Below are 25,642 nucleotides of genomic sequence, written 5' to 3' on the forward strand. Positions count from 1 at the left end.
TTTTTTAAAATCTCTGGATTCCTAGAATTTCATATCTATTTTTTAAAATTTAATTTAATTTTTTTCAGTGTTCCAAAATTCATTGTTTAAGCTATCCTTAACCTTTAGAAAATAGCCATCAAGCCAAGAGGCAGCTTCACAAAAGAAATAGGAATTAGAATAGTAATCAATAACCAAATTCCTATCCCCTCTTTCTAAACTACTGAACACTTGCCATAGTTCAAAATTTAACACAATTTTCACTTCATCCCTGTAACACCATTTGAGTAAGACAGTATTTTCATTTACCAGTGAGAAGACTGAGCCTCAAAGCTTTTAAGGATCTATCTCAAGCTTCCACTGCTAATCAGAGGCAAAGATGTTCAAAAAATGTGTATAGATTATCTTTTAAGTGCCAGAACTGGAGGGAACACTGAACTAATCAGATAAGATTCCTGTCTTCCTAGGGTTTATATTCTTAGAGGTATTGGGATCCAAATTTTAGAACCTCTCTGTAGAGCACCTCGAATTTTTCCAAATAACAACCTATGGTAGATAAGGTGGGAAATTAACAAATGTGTTAACAAATACATCAGAACAGTGAATAACCACTGTAGCAGTCACAGATATTTAATGAACACTTTTGAGGGAGTAGTGCTTATAGGTTCTAAAGACAACTGGAAAGAAAATAAACACAATCCCACAGCTAACAGAACTTTCAAAAAGGTTGGCAAACAAGTGCTTAACATGGTGGGGCAGGTAACATAAATGAAAAGGTCTACGCATTATGTCCTTTCAACATGGATAAACATATTCTTCAGTTTTTCAAAGGAATATGCCTTTGTTTAATTTTCTGAAAACATAGTTCTTTTTGCCGAGCTTTTGTTTTCTTCTTTTTGTGAGACATTTTATCTCATTTCCCACTTTATATGGGGAAAAACAGCAACACACATACAGTGACGAATGGCGTCTGACACTTGGCCTCGACATCAAAAAGAACAGAGAGAGATGTAGGGTAGGGTCTGTGACAACCTGGAGAGACTACTTCTTGTACGGCGGGTAGCCATGACCCAATTCTAAATGATTTCACCATACAGGACCAGGGATTTGTATTGCCAGAGCAAATGTAAGTCATAAGTAAATGGTGGGTTGTTTGTTTTGAGTTCTTCTAGAACCGACAAACCCTAGAAGGAAAGAAAGAAAAAAATCTGAGGGGTTTAAAGGTAAGAATTGACTGAGCACATTTTCTTTTCCTGGTATTATCTGAGGATGGTTCTAGGCCTATAGAGTCTGGAAAACTGATCATAACTTGTAATCTAGGTTGTCTAGTTATATGTTATTCACTGTGTGTTTTCCATCTGTCATCTCCAACCTGCTAGAAACGCTTTCAAGGGGAGCTAAGAGATGGGTCAGTGCCCACACTGAAGGGCTAAAGGGGACAACTGAGGGCCCAGTGACAGGATGGTGAATCTGGGTGAGCTTGAGTCAGTGCTGCGACTTCCAGCCCCTGCAAACCATGTGGACTCTCGCTTTCCTGCTAAGATTGGGGACGTGGATTTACTTTTTTTTTTTTTTTAAGATTTTATTTATTTATTTGATAGACGGAGATCACAAGTAGGTGGAGCAGCAGGCAGAGAGAGGGGAGGAAGCAGGCTCCCCGCCGAGCAGAGAGCCCAATGCGGGGCTCGATCCCAGGGCCCCGGGATCATGACCTGAGCCGAAGGCTGAGGCTTTAACCCACTGAGCCACCCAGGTGCCCCTGAACTACAAAACTATTATCATGGAAAACATACTCCTTCTTTTGTTTCTATCCATAATCTAAATAGAGAGTCATCTACTGCATGGAGAATCTCCGTATAATAAGAATCCTTATGGTATTTTTCTTTGTGAAACATAAAATAAGGACTTCATGGAATGTATTGAAGTCAAGCATTGAGATGATTTAATTTTGAGGGCACTAAAGAATTTTAGTAAACAATTTAGAGATAATTTAGTGACCACAAAACTGTTTCAGATTCAAACCTTAATTAAACTTTGTGTCCATAAGCCATGTAAAGTAATTGGGCCAGTAACATCAGATCCTTATATCTTGGAGCAGGTCTTTGGAATTAAAAAAACCAATGAGCACGAAAGCCTGAGTTCTGATGTGATAGACTCAAGGGAAGGGGTTTGGTAAAGAGTTGGTGTTTCTCTGACAGACAGTAGTGTGAGTGGGGGCTGGGTAGCACAATGGGTGGAAGAGGATAGAGAGAGAACACTAAAAAGAGTGGAGTCCAGGTCTACAGCCAGGCCTGCTGAGTCTGGTATATTGTTCCAGTTTGCATGCTCTGGAATTCAAACTGACTTCTTGGACTTTCCCTGCAATGGCAGGGGTCTAAGGAGGTCAAGACATGGTCCCAGTGCAGTCATGGTCTCTATCTCCAGCCACGCCCATGGCTGAGTGGGTTGGGGGGACTGCTAGGAGCTTAAGAATATTGTCCTGTGCTGTGATTAAAAGGGAAGAACATGGGGCAAATTATTGGTGCCAGTTCTGTCTGTGGCAGCCAATGCATTGGCCTGTTTCCTTTATTCCTTTTCTTTTCCTTCCTTGAATCTTACCTGTAATTAAGTCAATTCGATGGATTTGTATAGTGGATCAGAAGGAAAGAGTGGACTCTACTGCTAGCGTGGTGGTTACCCAGAGAGACTCAGACAATCTAAGGTGACAAACCCAGATATACCAGAGGCCTATGGGACCTCTTGACCCCATCCTAAAGGCAGACCCCTGGCTAGCAAGTGCAGGGCAGAGGAAATATCCCTGGGCACTGGGGCTGTGACTGTTAAGACTTCTTGGACAGATGCAGTGACCTTAATAGCCTCACAATGACCCACATTGGGAGTTAACAGGTACCAGATGTAAAGCTACCCAGTAGCTCGTACAAGTCCAGGCACCATTCCCCCAGGCACCTTTTTGCTCTTTCTTCTAACTGGAGCTCATGATATTTGGCAATGAGGACAGATCTTATTAAACGAGCAAGAGGCCTACTGAGGGGGCAGTCCTCTGAATTTGTGCCATTCGTGTCACGAAGCTTTGACAATCTGTGGCAAATTCCTTTGACAGGTGCACATCTATGGCAATTTTCCAGTGAGCACTGTCCCAAATTAATTCAGTCCAAATTGAATGGTGCTGCTGCATGTAGAAAATTTTTGTTTGCGATTTTTCAGTCATCTCAGTTTAAATTAACATAATTAAAATTCTCTGTTCCTAACCAGTTTCCAATCAATGATGTCTAAATGGCCACAACACTCCGCAGGACATCTTTCCGTTATGAGCTTTTGTCTCTCTAATGTTCGTGGGTTAATCATTTTCAGGCAGTGTTTGTAGTGTTTTCTATCATTGCCTTCAATGCCATTTGCTGCTAATTTGCGGGGTGCTAAGGGAGGCTTATGAGGTTGACATAAAAAAGTGGGAGCAAAGATCATGAGGTCATCATTGAGGTTTAACAAACAATGTTACTCTGTGTTGTTGACCAATAGGTCACCAATAAAAGGAGCAGTGTAAGGGAGAAATGGTTCTCGTGACAGCTGTTTACCCGACACAGAGGAGTTCCAGGAATGCACTGTCACAAGCAGATGATGCAACTTGCCGGTGAGCAAGTTGTTGACCCAGGTCCTCCTTTGTCTTGCAGATCTCTAAGAGACACAGCCAGGCTCCGATTATTGGCCCCATTATTGGCCCCATTCCCACCAGAAAAATCTCTAGTGTTTCCAGACACCAAATGTGGGCTTCTGGCATCTCCTTAGAGACATTTGAGAGACAGTGGCAAGACCGGCAAACATAAAAGCAAATCGAATTTCTCTCCCTTGCAACTTGAAATCACCTCCTTTCTTTGAGCGAGGCAACTAGATTTGGTGAAGCACTTTTTGATGGCTCGTGGGAAGAGGAAGCAGGTTTTATTTGTCTTCAGTGACTTGAACCAGCATATCAAAATTGAAGGTTCGTGCTTCAGTGCCTCTGTGCAGTAGATGACTCAGTTTCCCCAGTCCTGGGAGCAATCCTATGGGCCGCTAGGGATGTGCAAGGCAGCCTAAGAATGGAGCCCTCCTTTGCGGTGGGTACAGTCTCCTCTTACAGGGGGGAGTCTGCGCTGAGACCATGTTTCTGCCTTTCCTCTCCCCCTCCCTCCCCCTTTTTTATTCTCTTTTCCCAAACTACCTTCAGGTGGCCTCTGCTAATCTGAAGGAAGAAATCACTCTGCTTTGCTACAGCAAGAGCACAGGTACCCTTCTCTCTTACCCTGACCCAACTGCCAGATTCTAGCCAAACCTTACAGGGGGGCTCCGTTGCCAAACAACAGAGCCATTGCCTTTATTTTGCCACCAATGAGAAAAGGGTGAAGAGGGTCAGAAAAACGGCTTGGTGGACAGGAAGGACTGCTGTCCTTGGAGTCTGGAGACACACCTTCTTCTGTTGCTGCTGCAGTCCTTCAGGCCAGCTTGAGCCACTCAGTCCTGGTCTCTGGGGAGTGAGGCTCTAAGTCCCTTGCAGGTATGCCATTTTCTCCTTTCGAGTCATGTAGGATAACGGCAGAGAGGACGACTAAGTTCCTTGCTGATGGCTTCCCACTAAAGGGCAAAGAGATGGTTCGAGTGTTCCCACAGGTAAGAGTCTTGAGCGCCAGATGCTATTCTAGTTCAATTCTGATGATTCTGGCCCCTTCAAGAGGAGGCCTAACACTCAACGTCCCTGATCCTTTGTCCTCATCATTTAGCAGCCAACCTGACTCACCCATGGCCCTTACAGACTGCTCGCCAGTGAGAATTCACTTAGCATTTTAATCCATTAACTCGCACAGCCGAGCCAGCTCTGCGGTGGAGATAACCGCTCCAGATGCCGCGGCCCTAAAAGATTGCGGTCTGAAAAGTTTATTGGGTAATGAAATTTTAAAAATCTCAAATACCAGATGTACGAGGTAATGTTTTTTTCTCTGATTGTCATTGTTAACTTCCACAAAGACTGTAGCTGGAATGTTTATGGGAATGGAGGAGTGCAGAATAGATCAGGGAAGAAATTACGGGGTTACCACAGAAGCTACTGCTTGGTTGTTGAGGCTAAATGTGAGTCTAAAGACAGACTTTATTAAAAAGAAGCTCTCATTAAGGTGGAGTTATATTCATTTTTTTCTTAACCGTCAAAACTTAGGGAATGAAGCTGGCCAATACATGCATATAATGCAGGAATATAAACCCAAGAGCACCAGATGGAAATGTGCAAAAAACAATAGAAAGTCAATAAAAAGTAATTTTTTTTTAAAGGAGGAAGAGGGAAAAATATGATTTTGGGTATTGAGTGGCATAGGCACCTTATTCTTTCCCTCTTTTTTCTTTTTCTTTCTTTCTTTCTTTCTTTTTTTTTTTTAAAGATTTTATATATCTATTTGAAAGACAGAGCAGAGGGGTGGGGAGAGGGGAGAGAAGGGGCAGAGGAAGAGGGACAAGCAGACAATCTGCTGAGTGCAGAGCCCAATCCTAGGACCCTGAGATCACACCCAGTGTTCAGTCAGACGCTTAAGCTTAGCCAGATCAAGCCACCCCAGGTGCACCTATTCTTTCCCTCTTTAATAGATACACACCTTTAAAAAGCAACAATGGTATCCTTTTTATGTAGTGATTCCTCTAACCTTTCTTGTGAATTTTATGGTCATTATAAAAACAACTATGCACAAAATTTACAAAGAGGTTTTCCATCCGTGACCTGATGTGATCAACACGGCGCAGCTGTGAGGCAGGCAGGAATGGTCTCATCAACCCCTTGTTACAGCTAAGAACACAGATGCTTGGAACACTGTGTTTACCTAGGGTCACGTATTGCATTGGCTTCAGAGTCTGTTCTTCCAAGTAGTTTAGAAATAAAGTCCCACTTCTCAGCTTTCCCCTTTTCACTTGATTTTCACATGTCCTTTTCGTTAAAGGCCAAGTGGCAACTTTCTCCCTCAGTGATCACTGACACTGAATCAGTCTCTACTCTCATGTCTGAGGAACAAAATGCTCTTTGAAAAGGTGCTACTCAGGTGTTCTTTATTTGAAAGAAGGGTCTTATTCGCACAGTCATTGTTATTACAGTGGTTTGGTAGACAGAGCACTAGACCAGTAACCAAGGTAGGCTTTTTTGCCTACCTAAGATCTTATCATTTCTAACTCTTTGGATTTCAGCGTCCCCCTTTACAAAATGAGGGGATTAAATAGAATGAGTTCTAAACTAAAATTAAAATTAGGGAGAAAAAATTTTAAATATGATGGAAAATAATTATAATGAATTAAACAATGATTAGGACATAGAATAGACAAAACCAATAAAGCAAACCAAGAAACCGATAAATTAAGAGTAAAAAAAAAGAACAAAATGCAGACAAAGCATGTAGATAAAATGCTAATAAAACAGGAAAAAGTTAAAAACAACATGCAAAAGTGAGTGCAGACATTTAATCATAAAAAGATTCAAAGAAGGAGAACAAAGTAAGAAGAATTTAAAATCACAAAGATGTAGAAATCAAGACAGTGGCCAAATAAAAGGAAAAGGCTAAAAAGGAACAAAGTAAATAGCTAAGTCGAAAGAAATTAGAATTTGGTTATCAAAGAGAGAAGTATTGAACTAAATAAGTAGTAATAAAAAATTTTATCACAACCGCTATCTAGGAGACAATAAAAGGGATGGTAAGAATGAATGGAGACTTGAAGATTTGAGACAGGCAGAGGCCACTCAGGAAAGAAATGGGAGGTTCTGGGCTGTCGCAGGAGTGTGCCTCCGGGGGTGCCGGGCCAGCTGGGCGCTGACCGCCCAGGGAGGTCCGTGCTCAGAGAGCCGGTTCCAGGTGTTTGGGCACAGCAGCCTCTGGGCAACCCTCTCTTCTCAAAGCCCTACTTGGGGCAAAAGATCGGACTGGAGGCCTGCATAATCTCAGAAAGAGGTGGTTTTTGGACACACTTTCTATGTGGGAAGCATGCAGAGTTGTTCACAGGGGGAGAAGAAAAAGCTCAGAAATGTGATGTTTTTCAAAGTGTGGGATCGGAAGGTGGTTCAGGGACATCAAAATTAGAGTCCTGTTTACAGCAGAGTGGGTGATCCAGAAGTCTGCCTTAGTAATAGGTATGCAGGTGATTCTTACTATCCGGAGAATTTGGGCTAGTAGGGCCACGGCACAGCTTCATGCTTCAAAGCTGGTGTTTAGTGAGGAAATCGGGGGGCTTAGTCCTGCAGACAGTAAGTCCAAGAATGCACGGAATTACATGCAGAAAATGATCCGTTCAAAGGGCTCCTGTCACCAACACACAGGAATCACCGGCATTCCTAACTGATGGTGTGATTCATTCCCCAAGCATTGCCCATGAGGGGCAAGCAGCTGGCTGAATCCGGATCTGGAAAGCCCTGGAGCCGGGGTCAGAGAATGGGCATAGTCCACTGATTGCTTTTCCTGTGGCACCAGCACCTTCTCTGTTTGGGCCGTACTACTTGTCCTTTACTGTGCCCACATGCTCTTCATTCCTCTGTTCCTTTGTACAAGCTGCTCCCTCCAACTGTAACATCTCCCTTTCTATTCCTGTGCCATAGTCTGGTAGGGCCACCTCCTCCTGAAAGTCCTCCGTAACCCTTCTCTTCCGTCCCATAGCAGTCCCTGCCTTCCTTTATCAAATGCCAGGCTCTGCTGTTGTGGTATCAACTCTGCCCAGTTGTAGCCCTCCCCTGCAGTCTCCATCTCCCCTGTAGCAAAAGCAGACTGCAGCTCCTTAGGGCAGGGATCCCTCCTCCCTCAGCTGTTTCTGTCTCAGCAGCCAGTGTGGGGCCTGCCATGTAAGAGGCAACTCACAATCAATGGCTACTTTGCTTTTCTTCACACTGGCGGCGAGAGCTGTGTTTGCTTTCCTGGCTTGTCAAAAGACTGATCATAGGTGCCGCAAATACTTAAAGAAATAAGATGACTTATAAACAGGCAAAAATAAAAAAATACTATGATGGTATTTTCTTAGTTCTCTTATACCCAAAGGTGAGAAGGGCAGCCTTAATTAAGATGGACAAAACCAATGACCATTAACATATCTACATCAAACATTGCCATAAAACAAAACAAAGGCACAAATGGGGGCTCCTAGGGAAAATGTTTGCATTACATTTTCTAAATTATGGATCAGGGACCTCAGTGGGGCTTAGGATGTGGAACTGTATAATAAGGGGTCCAGTAACCCATGTGTATATCAAACATTGTTTGTACACTAAACAAAAGATTCATACATCTTAGTACTTTTTTCAGATGAATGTTACTTGCAAAATGCAGCTTCATTTGAAAGTGTTACTGAACTTCTTGCTGCTTTTCAGTTTCTTGTTATGGTTATGATGGAGGTCATCATTTTTTAGAAGATTGGGAACCACAGGCTGATAGGTGGCTGGGATGCAGTTAGCTGATAGCATTCGTGTTTTGCGGTGTCTTCCCCCTCACAGAATGTCCCTTCTGTGACGGCACAGCAGCCCGTGGGAGTGGCTGGATTTCTGCCTCAGTTAAACCACCACTGATTTACTTTGAGGAAGCCAGCACTGTTAGGTCTGAATCACGGACACCAGGGGGAGCATCTGCTTTGCTCCTGGCACTGGAATATGCTGGTTCCCCCCATGCATTTAAAAATATTTATCCCATCAATTTTTGAGATGGTTAGTACATTTCTATATTGAAAAAAGATCTGGACTTTTATAAATACTCTGGAGCACTCATTATCACCTTTTTTGGGGATTTTACTAAGCAGAAAAATTTGGAAAACAAAACCAAAGCCTCCCTAATTTAAGCCCAAATCTCATGAGGACCTGCAGAAAGGCTGACAACTTTTAATTTTGCCAGACTAGAACCATGTATTGTAAAAACAAAAACTAACCACTGCCCCCAAAACCCCCAGAACTCCCAAGACCAACTCTATTCCCACTCCCCAAACCCAAACTTGAACATTTAATAAAATGAACAGCTATACATATTATCAGCATCAGCTCTCAAATACATCTTATCACTATACGATCAAAGCATGTTGTCTCCAGATAAGAGTGTCTTTGAATGAGCTTTAGGGAGAACTCACTATGTTATTCATTCTAATCATTTTGCCTTGGACTGGTGGATTATGAATGGCTGTTCTAGTGAGGAAGGAGGAGAAGGGCGGAAAGCCTCAGGTTAATCTGAAGGCTATGCTGATTCTTTTTGCTCCAGGGATGCCTTCTGGTTCTAAATTCTTTTATCTTCCAACTGTCATCTACTTTACTAAGGGAGGTTAGTAATACAAGATAACCTGAGAACATGGAGCACTGGGTATAGGGCTGAAAAATCTGGTCATACAATAATGTTGCTAATCCATATTTTCATGACATCCTCTGATAAATTAACTTTGAATTCTGGAAACCAGGATGACAATTCTGGGGAGGGGAGAGGTGACCCCCTGTCACACTGTGGTTGTCACAGAACTTGGACTTAGTTGCTTACAGAAATATAAGAACACATTGAGGCTGGTGATACTCAGTTTTAAAGAAAACCAAACTCCAAAATGCTTTTTCACATAAATTATGGAAGGCTCTTTTTACAGCAACACCTTGGGCATTCCCCAGGATCTGTTTCACCTGCTCCATCTGTAACTGAAACCCCCGGTGCCTTATTTATTTTGTAAAGAACTTCAGGAATCTGCAGCTAAGCACCATGGAATCCCCAGGCTTTGGTCCTGGAAAAGGTTGATCAAAACCTCGACCCTGGCTATTTAGGACGAATTACACATTATCCTTCATCTTGACAGAATTGTGAAAAGACACAGATAATAATAAAAGAGCAAAAAAGTTATTTCATTGTTATAGTGCTTCATATTATGTCACTTCATCATCCTTTTCCTTTATTTTTAAATGTTTCTTTTATTAAGTGAGCAGGAAAATACATAATGGAACAGATCAAAACTACAAGTTGTGCCCTTTACAAGACTGAGTGAAACAATACATTCGTCAGAAGGCATGTTTCAGTTTCCTAAATGAGACCATACCACAGCACCCATTGGCGCTGGATATATACAGATATTAGAGCTGCCTGGGCGAGCCTGGCATTCGCTTGGACAAATGATAAGACCCAAACGTCGTTAGGTTTTCTTGAAGCTGCCTTGGGCAGGGGGATCATTTCCTGTTGTTTATTTCTTGTTTCAGGAAAAAGAATCGGTTGTCATTTTTAAACATTTAGACCAGGAAACAAAATGTAGAATCATCTTCCCATTCCAATAACTCTGCAGTGCCAGGAGCTTGAGACGGATCATGATCTGTATAAATGTGAGTTTTGAAATGCTGCTTTTCTGCAGGTTCTATAGGACAGTCTCTCCTCCAGCCCTGCAGCTTGGCCTGTGAAGACGCTTAATGGAGAAAGTACAGCCAGGATCACAGTCAGGTATTTTCCATCCACGTAGCCTTCCAGGGAAGAAGATCATAGGGCTTTCTGTCCTCTACATGAAAGCAAACTCTAGTGCTTTTATGATATGAACTTTGGACACAGCTTATTGTTTTGATGTTGAAGTAAAATGAGCATATAGTTCCATAGCTTTTTTCTTTTTTTTTTTTTTTTTTTTTTAAAACTTTCTTTTTTTTTTTTAATTTATTTGAGAGAGAGAGACAGTGAGACAGAGCATGAGCGAGGAGAAGGTCAGAGAGCGAAGCAGACTCCCCATGGAGCTGGGAGCCTGATGTGGGACTCGATCCCGGGACTCCAGGATCACGCCCTGAGCCGAAGGCAGTCGTCCAACCAACTGCGCCACCCAGGCGTCCCTCCATAGCTTTTTTCAACGCCAGAACTCTGTTGTTGTTTATTTTCCTTCTTTTATTAATTCATCCGATAAACACCACATCTACATTTGTCAGCTGTTCTACGAAGGATTGGAGCTAGGCCAATGACCAAAGTAGACACTGATAAGCTCTATGAAAAGCAATAAAGCAGAAAATGAGGGAGCAATTACAGATTGTATATGTCTCTGACAGTAAAGGAATATTTGTGTGGGACCTAAAGGAAAGGAGGAGCAAGTCACGCAGAGGTGTGAGAGAAGAGATGTGCAGACAGAGGAAGCAGCCAGGGCTAAGACCCTGAGACAAGAGCACTCTTCAGGAGTGTTCTGGATAAAGCAAGGGCAGTGTGTTGGAGCAAATGAACTAGAGAGACAGTAGATGGGGTCAGAGAAGTGGTAGTAGTGGTTGGAGTTGGTGCAAAGGATTGGTCAGATTTATGAGGGCTTTAGAGAGAGTGTAAGGAGTGGGAGTTGGGAAGACATTACTGACCTGAGCAGAAAAGTGCCATAACCTGTGTATGTTTTTTAAAAGTGTTAGGGCACCTGGGTGGCTCAGTGGGTTAAGCCTCTGCCTTCGGCTCAGGTCATGATCTCAGGGTCCTGGGATCGAGCCCTGCATCGGGCTCTCTGCTCAGCGAGGAGCCTGCTTTCCCTCCTCTCTCTGCCTGCCTCTCTGTCTACTTGTGATCTCTGTCGGTCAAATAAATAAAATCTTAAAAAAAAAAAAAAAGTGTCATCCCAGGCAAGATGTAGCATGGACTCATATATCCATGGATTGTGGATATATTCTGAAGCAAGGAAAAACAAATCCCCCTCCCCCCATGGATTATATGTGGTATTTAAAAGAAAATTTAAAGGTAACTATAAGATTTTCTGGTCTGGAAGAATGGAGTTGTTTACTGACATAGGACATACGTGATGGGAGTAGAATGGTGGGTGGGGTGCAAATTAGTTTAGTTTTGGACATGTTGAGTTGGAGATCACAACTGCACACCCAAGTGAAGATATCAAGTAGGAAGTTAGACTTAGAACTCTGGCATTCAGGAAAGAGGTTAGAGCTGGAGTCAAAAATGTGGGTGTTTCAGTGGATAGAGTCCCAACACTGGAAAAGATCATTCAGAGAGGGAATGTTCAGGGCTGGGCACTCCAGGAACTTGGCAATGGAGACCAAGAAAGATTGGCTAGAGACATGAGAGAACAGGAGGGCTATTTCAGAGCTGAGGAAGTATTTCAGGAAGTTTTTAGTCACTGTGTTCAAGACTGCAGCGAAGTCAAAAGCATAAAGCCAGAAACCCAACCATTGCATTAAACAGCATGGAGATCACATTTTTCTCAGCAATATCTATTATGGTGGGGATGAAAGCCTGATTTAAGTTGGTGCAAGAGACCAAGGCGGGGGGGTTGCTGAAGACAGTAAGTATACATATTTCCCTCTGAGGGGTTTTGCTGTGAAGGGGAGCAGATAAGTAAGATGGTAGAGTAAGGTGGTCAAGGTGAGTGTTTGTAAAATAAGAGATAGCAGCATGAATGTCATGAAATCCTCCAGTGGGATGGGGGAAAGTGGTGAATCAGGAGAGGGAAGGAATTGTTGGGCCAGTGGCCTTTGTTAGGGGAGGTTGCAGGGGAGGTACCCAGAGCAAATAGGAGGAGCCACCCACTTTGAATTAAGTGTAGTAATTGGTAATATGTTTCACTGGACAAGACCAGGAAACTGAGAAACCCGGGTATTTACAGGCTTGTCCAAGTGGATATTGAATTCACCAAGCGTTAAGGAGGGGTGGTGTTGGAGCCGGTGACGGGGAGTCAAAACCTGAAAATACTTAAGCACTGCGAGGGAGGGCTGGAAGGTAAGTAGGGACTTTGTAGGTTGATGGCAAGAGTTTTAAAGCGTTGGGTGTTTAGGAGGGACGGAGAATAGTCTGGAAGTGGCAATGAGGAACAAGCAGGCATCCTGCAACTATTAATGCTTTATTACTCACATTTTGACAGAGATAACATAATATATCCCAAGGCGTGGCAGTGACTCTATGGGAAAACCCTGGCTTAGAACCCACCAAATCATTTCTAACTATTGCTCAGAACAACTATGCACAAAAACTGAAGGCTTTTTGTATGCAGGAAAGAAATACTGGAAAGTACCCAAAAGGTTCAGACTAGAAAATATGCCAAGAAAATTTTCTTTTATACCTTAACACAGGTAAGACTTACCCAGGTTGAGCATATTTTTGACAATGTGAAACACTTTAGAAAACTGAAGATTTCAACAATGTAGACACTTGTAGGCATAGCAGAATGACAGCCTCCCTTCCCAATCTTGTAAACTTGGCATCTCTACGGTTCTGCTGACATTGTAAATAAGAACGCTAAAATGCACAAAAATAGTTTCACAACATCCAATTTTAAAGTTCATCCGAGCTGTCATCTTTTTTTCCCCCCTTGCTGTGATTTCTTGCTGTCACCTAACAGTTGAAATTCTGATTCAGGGTAATAACTGAGGTTTTTATACAAAGCATGATACAATATTACTATTCCTCCACACTAACCCCAGGGTAAGAGATTAAGAGGAAGGGGCAACTGGGGCATGGACATTTGCTATGTACACATAATGACCCACTTCGGGAAACAAAACTCACCTCTCCACCAGCCTTTGCTCAGGCTCAGTAGTGCGATGCCACCCACTGATGGTAAAAACAAACCATCAAAACCAAACCCTCATGTGAGGAGTTGAGTTAGTTTGAAGATACCTATGCAAAGCCAAAACTCTGTAATCTTTAGAACATTTCTATTTCTAACTGTGTTGCTTAGTCTTAATCAAAATGTTTGGCATCGTGGACACAGAGTCCAAGATTTTGATCTGAATTTAAAATATCTCAAAAAACGTATCCAGGGACTTCTGTTTAAAAACACACTTCTGTGGGGATTTTAGTTTTGCCACATTCTGGCACTTCCCGGAATGGCAGGCCTACAATAAAGTTTGCAACAGAGAGTTAGGGTCCCATACAGTTTAACACTTTTTTTGAATCTTCTCGTTGCCCGTGGAAAAATTCCCAGAACAATGATACAGTATGGAACTCAAACAACACTTGAAAAATGCTTGGTAGAAATGTACAAATGGTCAGTTTTGAACCTGAAAGTTCTCAAGGGATTTTCTTCTTTGCTGGGGCTTCTGAGAAGAGTTCAGTTTATACCATTTTGAGGCCCATGAAAGGACAGCACACCTTAGGGTTCCTGATACTACTATTCTCATCAAAGCCAAAATGTAGTGGCATTTGAGAAATATTAGCAGGTAAATGAAATCACATTTAGATTTTTGGATTTTTACATTGTAACTATGTAGTCTCAAGGGAGACCAGTTATAGATTTGTTTGTTATGCTTCATTTGATTTGGTCAGATTCAGATTTTTGAGGAATGAACTAAAAGATAACTGATCATTCACAGAAACTGTTGAGAGGGCCAGAACTTAGTATCAGAAAGGATTTGAGAACATCAGGGGTTGGGAAGATGATTCAGAATTGTTACCAGTGTGTTGTGGTTATTTTCCTGTTTACCTCCAGTGGGCTAAAAAAAAATTTTTTTTTCTTTCTTAAAAATAAGGTAGCACATTTCATATCTTAAAGCGATCAGCACAAATGCAGTGATGCCTGTTCAAGCAGACTTCCAAGGACAGCACACACTATCAACACAAAGAGCTCTTCCACATTTCCAGAATACAGTGACAAGAACTGGTACACATAATAATAAAGAACCCCCCTCCCTTTTTTTTTTTTTTTAACTTCATGGAATGGGAGGTCAGACTTCAGGCACTTCTTTGTCTGGCAGTGGACAAAACCAAAAGGGTTCCTACCTGAATTTCACATCTCTGTCTAATCTACCGCACAAGAGGGACCAGAGACACCAATGACCAATGAGTCACAAGAGCAGACAGAAAACTGTTAGTAAGTCTTGACAACCAGGAATGAAGATGCTTTTTAAAAATATGTACTTGATGCCAAGTATGTAAGAAATGTATCTTAGAAAGCAATGCCATTGTATTAGAAAAATGGAGTCCCTGTCCAGGTGACCTTGTGGGATTTCATCTGGACCTTGATCTATACTGTTGAAATAGCTGTAGGTCTTCTTGAAGCATCATTTAAGTCTTCAAGAAAAATAGCATCATCTATATAACCAGAGCCATTGATTCTGTGTGGAACTCAGTGCAAGCTGTCTGCATTCATACCCTGTGCACTGGCAACGGCCGGGGTGTAACCGGCACGGGGAGAACGCTCACCATTTGAATGGAGATCTTAGAGGTCTTCTGTTTCCACAGTATGAACGTGGGAATCCACACTATTTTCCCCCTCACTGGCACCCCAGAATGATGGTCACCTGTCAGAACCTGAACCAAGACTATGGTTTGGGCAGGCTCCACGGATTTTACAGTATGATGATCAATTTAGAGCAGTAAGTCCTGAAAAGATCTCGCGAAACTTACTTTGGGGCAAGGGCTCAGTTTCACTTTGTAGAACAACAAAAATAAAATGAGCCAATTTCATAAACAAAATCCCCTCTGGGAAGAACTAAAACTAAACACTGAAACTAATTAGTTTCAAAAATTAAAGAAATTTTTACTAGGGTGCTATTAAGATGGACGAAAAGCACAACCCTCCCTCCACCATTAAAAAAAAAAAGGAAGGAAGAAAGAAGATAAGCAAACCAGAAAACTGGGAATTGCTATGTACCATAATAGTCTGAAATACTCAGCACAACCGGGGTCTCAGTGTGTCAGGCCTGGGGCCTGTCCTGATGGAAGAGAATGTATTTTTGAAGATAAAAGCTACAAGGAAGTTTTTAGATATCTGTTAAGGAACACAGCTTTGTTAGGGGCCCTTTTAAATTTAGTTTTGCCTTGTACTCCATGTAAACTATTTGTACAAAAATATAGAAAGGCATGGCTTGATGTTTAACGTCTGTGTTTTATTGTTGGCACCAGAAAAAGCTCATGTTCTATGTTATGTCACTGTACATACTGTAAACAAGACTGCATTAATATTGTTTTTATGAGTTTTGTTTCAATGACTCTAGATTTTAAAAAATACATTCACAAACTACCTTATGTTTAAACACAATGATTCCCTTTTATTTCTTAACTGTACCCCAAATCCCACAATAAAAAAATCATTTAAAGCTGTGTGTTTCGAACTCATCACTTAGAAATCAAAACAAAACATAACATAAAAACAAAGATCAGTTTGCAACATAATTTAAAGAAGCTTCTGGTTTAAGATACCACAGCAGCGATATAAAGAGCTGGTGGCAATCACATTTGGGAATGAGACCCAAATCAATATATTTTGTCCACCTCAGCATCCAATTACAGTAGTTGCTAAATTCAATCCAAAAAGTTATTGCTGAATTTCTTGCATGGAATTTGTGAAGATAGTATTGTTCATTAGCAGAGCCATAGCAGTAAAAATGAGAACGGGAGGATTTCATTGCTTTTGAGAGCTAAAGGGACCTTGATGAGGACATCTCAGTGATTGCCTGAAGGTAATCCCCAATTCCATTACTGTGTGTTACCTGTTTCAAATGGAAATGATGCTATGATAACTACCACTACAGGAGGGCCATAATCACCTACTTCAGAAACTGCAATAATTCCTCTTCCCTTCCCCCTTTTACCCAAACCACCAGATTGAAATGGCTCCATTTTCCTAACGTCTATTTCGTTCTCATTAATAGTACATCAGCTGCTAATGTATTTAGGCAAAAATCAGTAGGATCACAGACTTTAAGAAATAAAAAAATCTGTTTACAGTAATTGCTTTCTCCAGAAACAAGTCGCATTAGTTTTTGTTGAAGTTGGATTTTTAAAAAATTTTTTGAAGAAGAACAATTTGGTCAACTACTGTTTTGTTTAAAAAGTATGAAATACACCTGAGATTGCCAGTTGAGCTCTCTATATGTCTCCTGGAGATAACACTGCTGCGATGAACAGTGAAACAAAACAAACGAAACGAGGTAGGTTAAAACAGGAAGCGCAACACATATCGTTTTGCAACACCTCGATACCACAGGCGGCCATGCTTGTAGCTTTGGAAAAAAAAAAAACCCAGACAGTCACGTCAAAGTTCAAAATCATCTGAGTAAGAGTTTATAAGGACACAAGTCAACCTGAACTAAATACATACATATCTCTGCACAAATGTTGTTTACCGTATGTTGGGTAATTTGGAGGAAGGGAAAATGATTAGGGTCTCAGAATTCTGGCCAAAGCCTTGCTTTTAAGTTCTATAAACTCTGAACCAATGATGCCTGCTGTGTCTCAGGCAGGCTTAGTAGTCTAGTCCCTTCTCTCACCAACCCAGAGAGAACACAGGCAGCTCAGAAACATTTATTATTATTATTTTTTCAGTCACAGTTTTCATCTTGAGAAAGTGGCACCCTCAGGAGAAAGCTGGGAATGACCAGAGTCTGGATGTCATTCACTCCCCAATTCCCAGAAAGAACTCAACAGTCTTACTCCTAATGAAGCCCAAAGCCAGTGACCTCTTTGCTAGAGGCTTTGTGCATTAAAAAAAGAATGTGTGTGTGTATATATATATATATTTATTTATGTATATATATATACGGATATAATATATAAATTTTTTTTTTTTTAGTTTCCCAGAAGCTCTTTTTGTCCAACCCCGTCAGTCATCCCATCTTTTGCCCTGATCTGTTGCATAATAGCTGAGGGAAAGTTGTGTTACAGAGTCCCTCAATCGCTAGAGCCAACTCAACTCAATGGCACTACTATCCCATTCAACACATTCCATTCTGCACAGGGCCATATAAAAATAGGGCCTGTCAGACTCACAAAAATGGTAGTTGATTTTATTAGTCTAAGGCTAGTAGTTTAGCCATTTAAAATCTATTTCCCCAAAGAGGGGAAAACTAGTATTTTTCTTCTCTTTTAAAAATTCATTAGCCAGTTGCTATCAAAAAGCAACCTTTGGGTTGGTGAAGGCAAAAGAGTTCTAAAATTACCCCACTATGCAATTATGGCCTTCAGTGTAAGGAGATAAGGTACATTTATTGTGCTGTCTCTCACCATTTGAAATTGGAAATTTTACAACATATCGTATAGTTATAGCTAGCAGGCAGACAGAATTAAAAACAGACTCATCTTCTCAGTATGCACTCTCTCCCCATTCTTACAAAGTAAGGGGATAAAGAAAAAAGGTAGAAAAACAAAACAAAAACAAAACTCAAAACCCACCATAACACAGCTTAATCATAAGAGCACACAATATTTGTTTCTATCCCTAACTCCGAAGGGCACATGGTCCATCTTTGTCCACAAACAACGCAGCATTCTTGGGGATCTCCTGGAAATTCCTGCCACCTTTTTCTCTCCTTCTCAACCAGGCTGCAACACTGAAAGATGGACTGTGGACTGTACTAGGACGGGTTGGGGGAGAGGAAAAGGGGAAAGCGGTATGTTCAACCAAGCCTTCTGATTCTGCCTCTAGACTGGCATAAGTCCACATGTGTTATGTTCTTTTTAATTAGAAACAACGCCATGAAGATAAGTGCCAAGTGCTCTTCTGTTACCAGTTCATCATGGAATTTCTGTTGAGGGTCATGAAAAACACTTGGCTACTTCCTCCAGATCGCACGGATGCAAAAAATACCTGTTTGAAATTAAAAAGAAGTTAGTTCAACTGCATGGTTTCTTTTCCTCTTTTCTTCAACCGTCCATCCATTTCCTCTCACATGTCCTATCCTTGCCATGTGTCAGCTCTTAAGACTCAATGGCTGGTGTTTATAAAAGTGCCTTTGAATACAGTGCATCCTCTGTAAACACTCCTGACTTGATTACTTTGACTGTGACTGTTATGTATTATGGTACGGGCCTTCAGGAACATGGGAGAGGCTATATCTTGATTGGCAACATCCCTGAGGATGCTCATATTTTAAAAGGGAATTTCATGCTAGGTAATGTGCTAGATTTGGGGCCTAGGACACAACAGGTCCTTTGTTAATCTCTGGAAAACCATAGAGGCTTCCCTTTTTTCCCCCATAATGACGATAGGGCAGACTTTAGGCCTTTAGAGAATCCTTTCAAATTCCCAAGGTCAGGGGAGGGGCAGAATTTTGGATCTATCGATTACTATACAACTTCAGTTATCAATTTTTTAAATTAAAAAAAAAATGGTGTGATCAGATAGGGTAAGTTGTTTCATGCTTATTCACTTTGGTATATCAAGAGTTAACTCTTGGCTTGTCTGCTGCTGCAGGCATATCCTAAGCCAAAGGAGAGATGGCATTAATAAACAGAACCACAGTCCATTAGGTCTGGGTCTGTTAAATCATTTTATCAAACAACTAAGCAAAATTTGGGTTACTGCTTGCTTGAATGTCAGTGAACCACTGCCCTGGGAAAATAATATTCTGGGCTGTGGCTTAGCCCTTAGTTAGCCAACACCAAACTTTGGTCCAAGGCATTTACTTTTGTCACTAGTGTAAAGTCTCTGCTACTTCATTTCCACAACTCCTTCAGAAGAATGCTGTCTCTCCCAACAACAACTTCTTAGGAAGTTCTGGGGGGAAATGCTTGTCATTCAGCTAATGCTACATATGTAAGTATAACTACTGTTGGGGTCAGTGAATTAAAATGAGGAAGCACAGAAGACCCATGGAAACTCACTGGGTGAGGGGAGGGGAAGAAAGGGCTGCTGTTCTCTCCAGGCTGTGTGCACCCTGGGCTCTGAACCTTGGGCCCCAGATACTGGTGTGGTCCCTGCCTGCTCCAGTGGGTGTGGGCATGGCTTAGCACTGGCTTCCTGGAGTGGGTCGTCAAGGAACTGGAGTGTGAGGATTTATACTGAGATCACTCCTAGTCTTACGATCGATCCCCAGAGATTGCGCTGGGCCTAGAATTTTACTAGGGGTCAGGTCTATTTCCTGGCATACTCTGGGAAGGCCCTGGAACCATCCTTGGCACCCACAGCTATTGTCTACACAGACTGCACTGGGTCAGAGTAGCTGGCCAGGGTCAAATATAGTCTGGACTCACCCCCAGGGTTGGACTAAGACTGGTCTGGCCTCTGGGGAACCAGGATGGACCAAGAGATGTACGTCTGTTCAACCCATCACATTCTTTATTCTAGGTGTTTCAGGCCTGCTATTTGGGGACAGCATTTCTAAGTTGGCCATAGTCCCAAAGGATGAATTCACAAATGAGCACAGCTTAGTGACTAAAAACTCTGGGTTAGTCTACAGGGAGGGCAAGGGAGAAGCCGCACTGCTGCAGAGTACCCTTCTGAGGTGACTGATCATGCCAGACGGACGCCACCAATTTCACTGCAAAACAGTCCCTCTATGACACTTCAGAAGAAACATGGCTGGAATGACACAGGACATGGCACTAGTTGAGTTTGCGACTGAGCATTTCTTAAGGAATGGGTGACATTTTTTTAAAAGTTTGTATTTCTTCATGTCAAATGTTTTACATTTAAGGGTGAATATAATGTGATGGGTTGGGTTCCCCATAGTGACTTTGTGAAAAGTCTCGAAGTGGAGTGTGAAGCTGACCCACTGTGAGTGATTTACGATGGGCCAACTCTCCCACGTGTGTAGGAGAAATTTGGGGTGTCTGCTGAGTCAGCATAAGGCCTGCAGGCCACAAAAGTTGCTAAGAGTTTACAAGAAATTCTTAGAAGTTTTAATGTCTTTTTAAATATGCAAATAATATATTTTGAGGGTTCACATGAATCAAACCAAATAATGCCATTTCAAGAGAATATTGATTGTTTAACACAGATGTGATTCAAATCAGTATAGAGGAAAATGAAGGTTTCACAGGTACCTGGTGGTCTCTTAAAATGCAAACACTAATGCAAATGTTGAAACGGATTTACCTTATCATTTCTTTCACATAGAAACTTTAACCTTTGAGCTCGCTTATGCATAAATACTCCATCCAAATGTCCTGTTTCCACTGACCGGATCTCAATAGCTTTCTCGCCCCAGCCCATTATCTGATTGGAATGAATGTAGGCTGTCAAAAGGAATTTCCAAAACTGCATTAAAAACATTAGATGGGCAATAACTCACAGCATCTGTTCACATCTTAACCACAAAAATGACAAACAACTTGAGATAAACAGACAAAGCAAGTCTTACAAGTGTTATTCACAGACTTTTGTTTTTTTGTTTTGTTTTTGTTTGTTTGGTTTTTTTTTTTTTGGTGTTTTTTTTTGGTTTTTTTTTTTTGGTGGAATCAAATGGTTGTTTCACATTTCTTGACTTTCGTTTCATTTGGGGGGTGTAACTGCTGAAGGAGATAAGGAATGGTTAACCTACCCACGGACGTGGGCATTTCTCCCCATTGGAGCACCACATCCTTAGTTATCCGGCCATAGGTGTTTACATACACCCCCTCATCCTCATAGCAAACAAGCATTTCCATTCCATCTGTTTTAGGCAAGATGACAATGGCATGAGGAGTGATATTGCCCTGAATCTAGGAGACAAAGAAAGGCCAGGCATTATTCCTTTTAAAAAATACAACAGCATCTTGGCTATGCATCTCTAAGATGGCAAAAAAGAGGATCCCCTCCCCCCACCCCTGGCCACCATTTTCATTCTAGAGACTGACATTTTGCTTTGCTTTGCTGACTTTAACCACTGACCTGTCACATACCCTGGTATACAAATACAGACTTAGGCACTAAGTCGAGAATCAATGACTTATTCCTACAAAAAAACAACTGCAAGTAGGGAACAGCTACTACGTGCTAAGCCCTGGGCTCTTTACATACAACATCTCTGGTCCTTAGAAGGGTTCCCCGTGGTGAACGCCCTCTACAGACGAGGTGAGGCTTGTGCACATCAGAGGGGCAATGTACATTGAGCAGAGCTGCCCCGGTCCTTGGTGGTAGAACTGGGATTTGAGCCGTGTCTCACGGACAATAAAAAATCTACTTCCATCTACTTCTAAGCTATGTGCCTGGCGGGGAGAGGAGAGGACCGAGGGTGATCACAGTGACGCCCTAGTCACCTCACCAAGCACGGGAGCTGTGTGTCCTGTGTGCACATGCACACACGTGTGAAAAGCTAGGACGCAGCACGGAACATGCGCATGTGTGAAAGAGACTGTGTTTGTGTGTGTATGCATGTGCATATGTGTGTTTGATGTACTGAAACTATTTTTTTCAATCATCACACTTTTTTGCAGTAAAGCCTATAAACTCTCAAAATACCAATCAGCAACAGATCAGGCCTCAGACTCTCCTGACGGTGTCTACTGTATGTTGGCCTTGAGATCAGGTGCAGGAAATATGGAGGAAATATGGAGGAAATAGCAGGAAATAAGACTTACACTGCACCCATCCTAAGAAGTGACACCACTGGCCATATTTCTGTTTGACAGTCAGGTTTTAGGCAGTGTTCCAGTGTTGTAATGTTCATACAACAATTTGCAGGGGTTTTTGCTAAGTATCTAGAGGTATTACTTCATTTAATGCTGATGATAAGCCTCTGGAATAGGTCCTTTCATTCCCATTTTACAGATGGGAAAGCTGAGGACTGGTGAGACTCTCTAATGTGCCCATTGTTGCAAAGTGAATACATGCTAGCGCCAGGGTAGCCTCCAGTGTTTGATTCTACTACACAACACCCCCTCAAGATGAAGAGATCAATAAAGACAGCAAAAGGGGACCACTGACTTCCCGAGTCACATGAACCTGTCTCCTTTCAAAAGCTGAAAATAGGACGTCATCTATCGTACTCTTGCTTAAAAAACACAATTTATGCTCCTGAAGGAAAAATGCCATATGTATTTTAATCCAAAGTCCAATAAGACAACATGTCTAGTAAATGGTGAAGAATCGCTGTTACCTATTACTCAGTTTCAAGCATTCATAAAGATCAGTTACACCCATGTTTTATGTATTGAAAGCATTGTCTATTTAGTGAAGGCTTTTAGCCTTTTTAGTCCATCTGCTGTACCAATTAGTAAAAATTAGCTTGACTTCCACTAAAAATATGCAAGAACAAATTCCTTTTCTACATGCATGTTATTGTAGAACTTGAAAACTTACATGAGATGGTATGTAGATATCATAAGAGTTTCCTGAATCAACATCAATTACATGAAAACCAGTGTGTGAACCAAAAATAACCTTCAATCTTTGACCTTCTTCTACTGTGAGATCAACAAGCAGTGGCTTATGCTGGAGATCTGAAAAAGACTTTAAAAAGCACCCCATGAGTGTCCACATCATTCAAAGAGGTTATATTAATCATTGTTTCTTTTAGCCACAGCCTGGTGGAAGTTAATGTCTGGCTTTCTTACATTGAAAAGCCAGCAGATTTCTCTTACAGCTTTAGATCTATTTGTACTCTGGCTCTAGGAGGAAGAAAGGGTCTAGCACCCATCTGTGGTCCCTTCTCCACTCCTTGTCCTCTAGGGCAGAGAAGTGGTTTAGAGTTGTCAATTTCAACAGCATTGTTATCCTTGAAGAACTTGGCATCTGGCTGCCGCTGTTCTTTCCTGTTTATTTCTGGCCTTTTCCTTCTGGAGAAGGCCCAGCCATCTCTTTGGCCCCTTTCTTTCCCATGGAACACCAGGCCCTCACATGGCCGTGACCCCGTGACCCACCTCACATGGCGTGGGGTGGGCAGCTGGACCAGCTCTGTGCTGAGTCTGTTCAGAATTAATGGGCACACTCTGGTTCTGATTTTCCTTCAGTGAGTGAATGGGCATCAGATTGGTACCTCTTAAACATACCATTGTCAATAGAGAAGGGAAGGGGAGGCTGGAACATCACAAGACTCATGGCTTACGTTGGCTAGTTCAGCTTAAGTAGGAAGGAAAAAAGAGAGCTCTAGACAAATTTATTAAGGTTCCATGTGTTTCAATCCAGAGCCCAAGCCCCTAGTAGCTGTCAAGCATTCCTCTGTTTTCTTTTGCCATTATTTCAGCACAGTCTACTTTTACTGGGCCTTGATGTCTGGGAGAGAAGAAACCACAAGTGACTCAGCTATAATGCCACTGCCACCCAAAGGAGCCTTTTCTTCAGCTTTTGCTAGTGGAGTCTCACAGTAGGGAAGGCTCCCATCCCTCCTGTTCCAGTCCTGGCTTTTACACTGTCCTCCTGCCAGGCAGGGTGTGGTAAACAGAACACAACCTTTTGCACCCTCTCATGCACCAAGGCTGGCAGTAACTTCCAAACCGGAATCCGAACCGGACCTTGAGTGAAAAACTTTCGTGGACCTAGATTTGGGCACAACGGCAGCACCAATTTAACTTTTAGGTGTTAGTGTTATTACTAACCTAATACAGTCTAAAACTTTCTCTCCATCAAAGTGGGGAATGGAGGAAGTCCATTTCCACCGATGGATCTATCTTCATGAGCACATCACAAACGAGCCCCTTGCACTAAGGGAACGAGACAACCTCAAAGAGTGCCTCATAGTGCTCCCAATGCACCTTCTGGCCTTACATGGCATAAGCGGCAAGAAAGAATATATCAAGGGTTAAAGGAAGATAAATGCCACAAGAGTGGGGAGAAAAAGTGAGGGCCAATGTGCTCTGAAGAAAATGAGAGACACGGGCAGAGAGAGACAGGAAACAGATGATAAATTCACTTGGGCTCCGGATAGAGTCTGCAGCTCTGTATACGTCCAAGTGCCTGCACAGACTGGTCCTTCTGGCATTTGGGGGTCCACTTTCATGAGCTGGGGTCCACTGCTCTAGCATATCCTCATCCCACTCCTGCTGAGTGTCACGGGTGACCAATCCAACCATGGTGGGTCCAGACTCAGATAAGATCAAAAAGGAAAAAGCGGAATGCAGAGAAACTAAGCCATTTCCTTATGGAACTACATTCAGTATTTACTTCAGAGGAGTCCAATAGCACTGGGGATATATGCGCATCATGTGAGTTGTTGGGACTTCACCCCAAAAGGCTTATAAGGATGACAAGATTTGGAGACACAGTTCATCCTTGAGATTTGGTGCTGCGGTTGGCCTGCCTTTTTGAGATGATTTATCCCAGATTACCCCAGTTAGGTGCCTTTATAATGACTCTCATTGCCTAATATCACAATTAATGCTTTGCCCAGTAGCCATCCCATACTAAATGCCCCTAGGAGACGATGATTCGTTGACCTGATATGGAGGAGGGCACACCCCACTTTTTTCTACATTCACTCATCTCCCACCCCCAGTATATTTTATGGCATTTATTAGTGCTTAGTCTTTGCTTTTGGAATAATAAGCCTAAGAGTTCCTATACTTTTAAAAGGGGTTTATTATATATAGAAAAATTGGCCCTAGTCGATGTGCCAGACAGACCACTTTGTTAACTGGTACAAACCAAAAAAGAAAAAAAACCTTTTTTAGGTAATCACATGCCCGCTTACCTTAAATGCCATGAACTTATGATATGGTTTAGGAGCCCAGGCATATATTTCCACAGCATTCTTTAAGGCAATCACTAGGAATTTAATCCTTTCATATTTAACTGTAATAGACAAATGATAAATTGAGAAGGCATACTAACGCACTCAGGGTTTTGCATATGTAAATACATACGCCACTCTTGGTGGGGGATTTGCTCATAGAACAGACTGAACTTTCTTTAAAGCACTCTGTCTTCAGAATACTTGGGGCCTTTTACTTTATACTGAAGGCTCTTTTTTTCATCTTAAGGGTTAGGACTCTCTTTAATCACTAGGTCTAGATGTGAATTATTTATTCAACTGCATAGTCACCTTCAGGTTCCCCTCCCTGGCTTTTATAGTCACCCACATGCTAGAAGCTGAGAGCTGGTATGGCCAAATGGTAGAAAAATTAGCAAATGGCTAGGCATGAAAGGGGGC

At 42.0% G+C, this 25,642-nt stretch overlaps 1 protein-coding gene across 5 annotated transcripts in view; it reads right to left on the reverse strand.

The window, feature by feature from the left end:
- Positions 1-12,740: 12,740 nt before the first annotated feature.
- TNIK (TRAF2 and NCK interacting kinase) overlaps positions 12,741-25,642 on the reverse strand; it is a 388,557-nt gene continuing 375,655 nt past the window's right edge. For all 5 annotated transcript variants that reach the window (XM_044251788.1, XM_044251786.1, XM_044251789.1 and 2 more), the window contains 5 exons: positions 25,184-25,284; positions 22,858-23,007; positions 21,119-21,278; positions 20,674-20,813; positions 12,741-18,444 (listed from right to left, as the gene is read on the reverse strand). In XM_044251788.1, the coding sequence (XP_044107723.1) occupies positions 18,361-18,444; positions 20,674-20,813; positions 21,119-21,278; positions 22,858-23,007; positions 25,184-25,284 (635 nt within the window). In that variant the 3' untranslated portion in view covers positions 12,741-18,360. The remainder of the gene's footprint in view (positions 18,445-20,673; positions 20,814-21,118; positions 21,279-22,857; positions 23,008-25,183; positions 25,285-25,642) is intronic.

The sequence above is a fragment of the Neovison vison genome, chromosome 6 (genome assembly GCF_020171115.1).
Source record: "Neovison vison isolate M4711 chromosome 6, ASM_NN_V1, whole genome shotgun sequence".
In the NCBI taxonomy this organism is placed as follows: Eukaryota; Metazoa; Chordata; class Mammalia; order Carnivora; family Mustelidae; genus Neogale; species Neogale vison.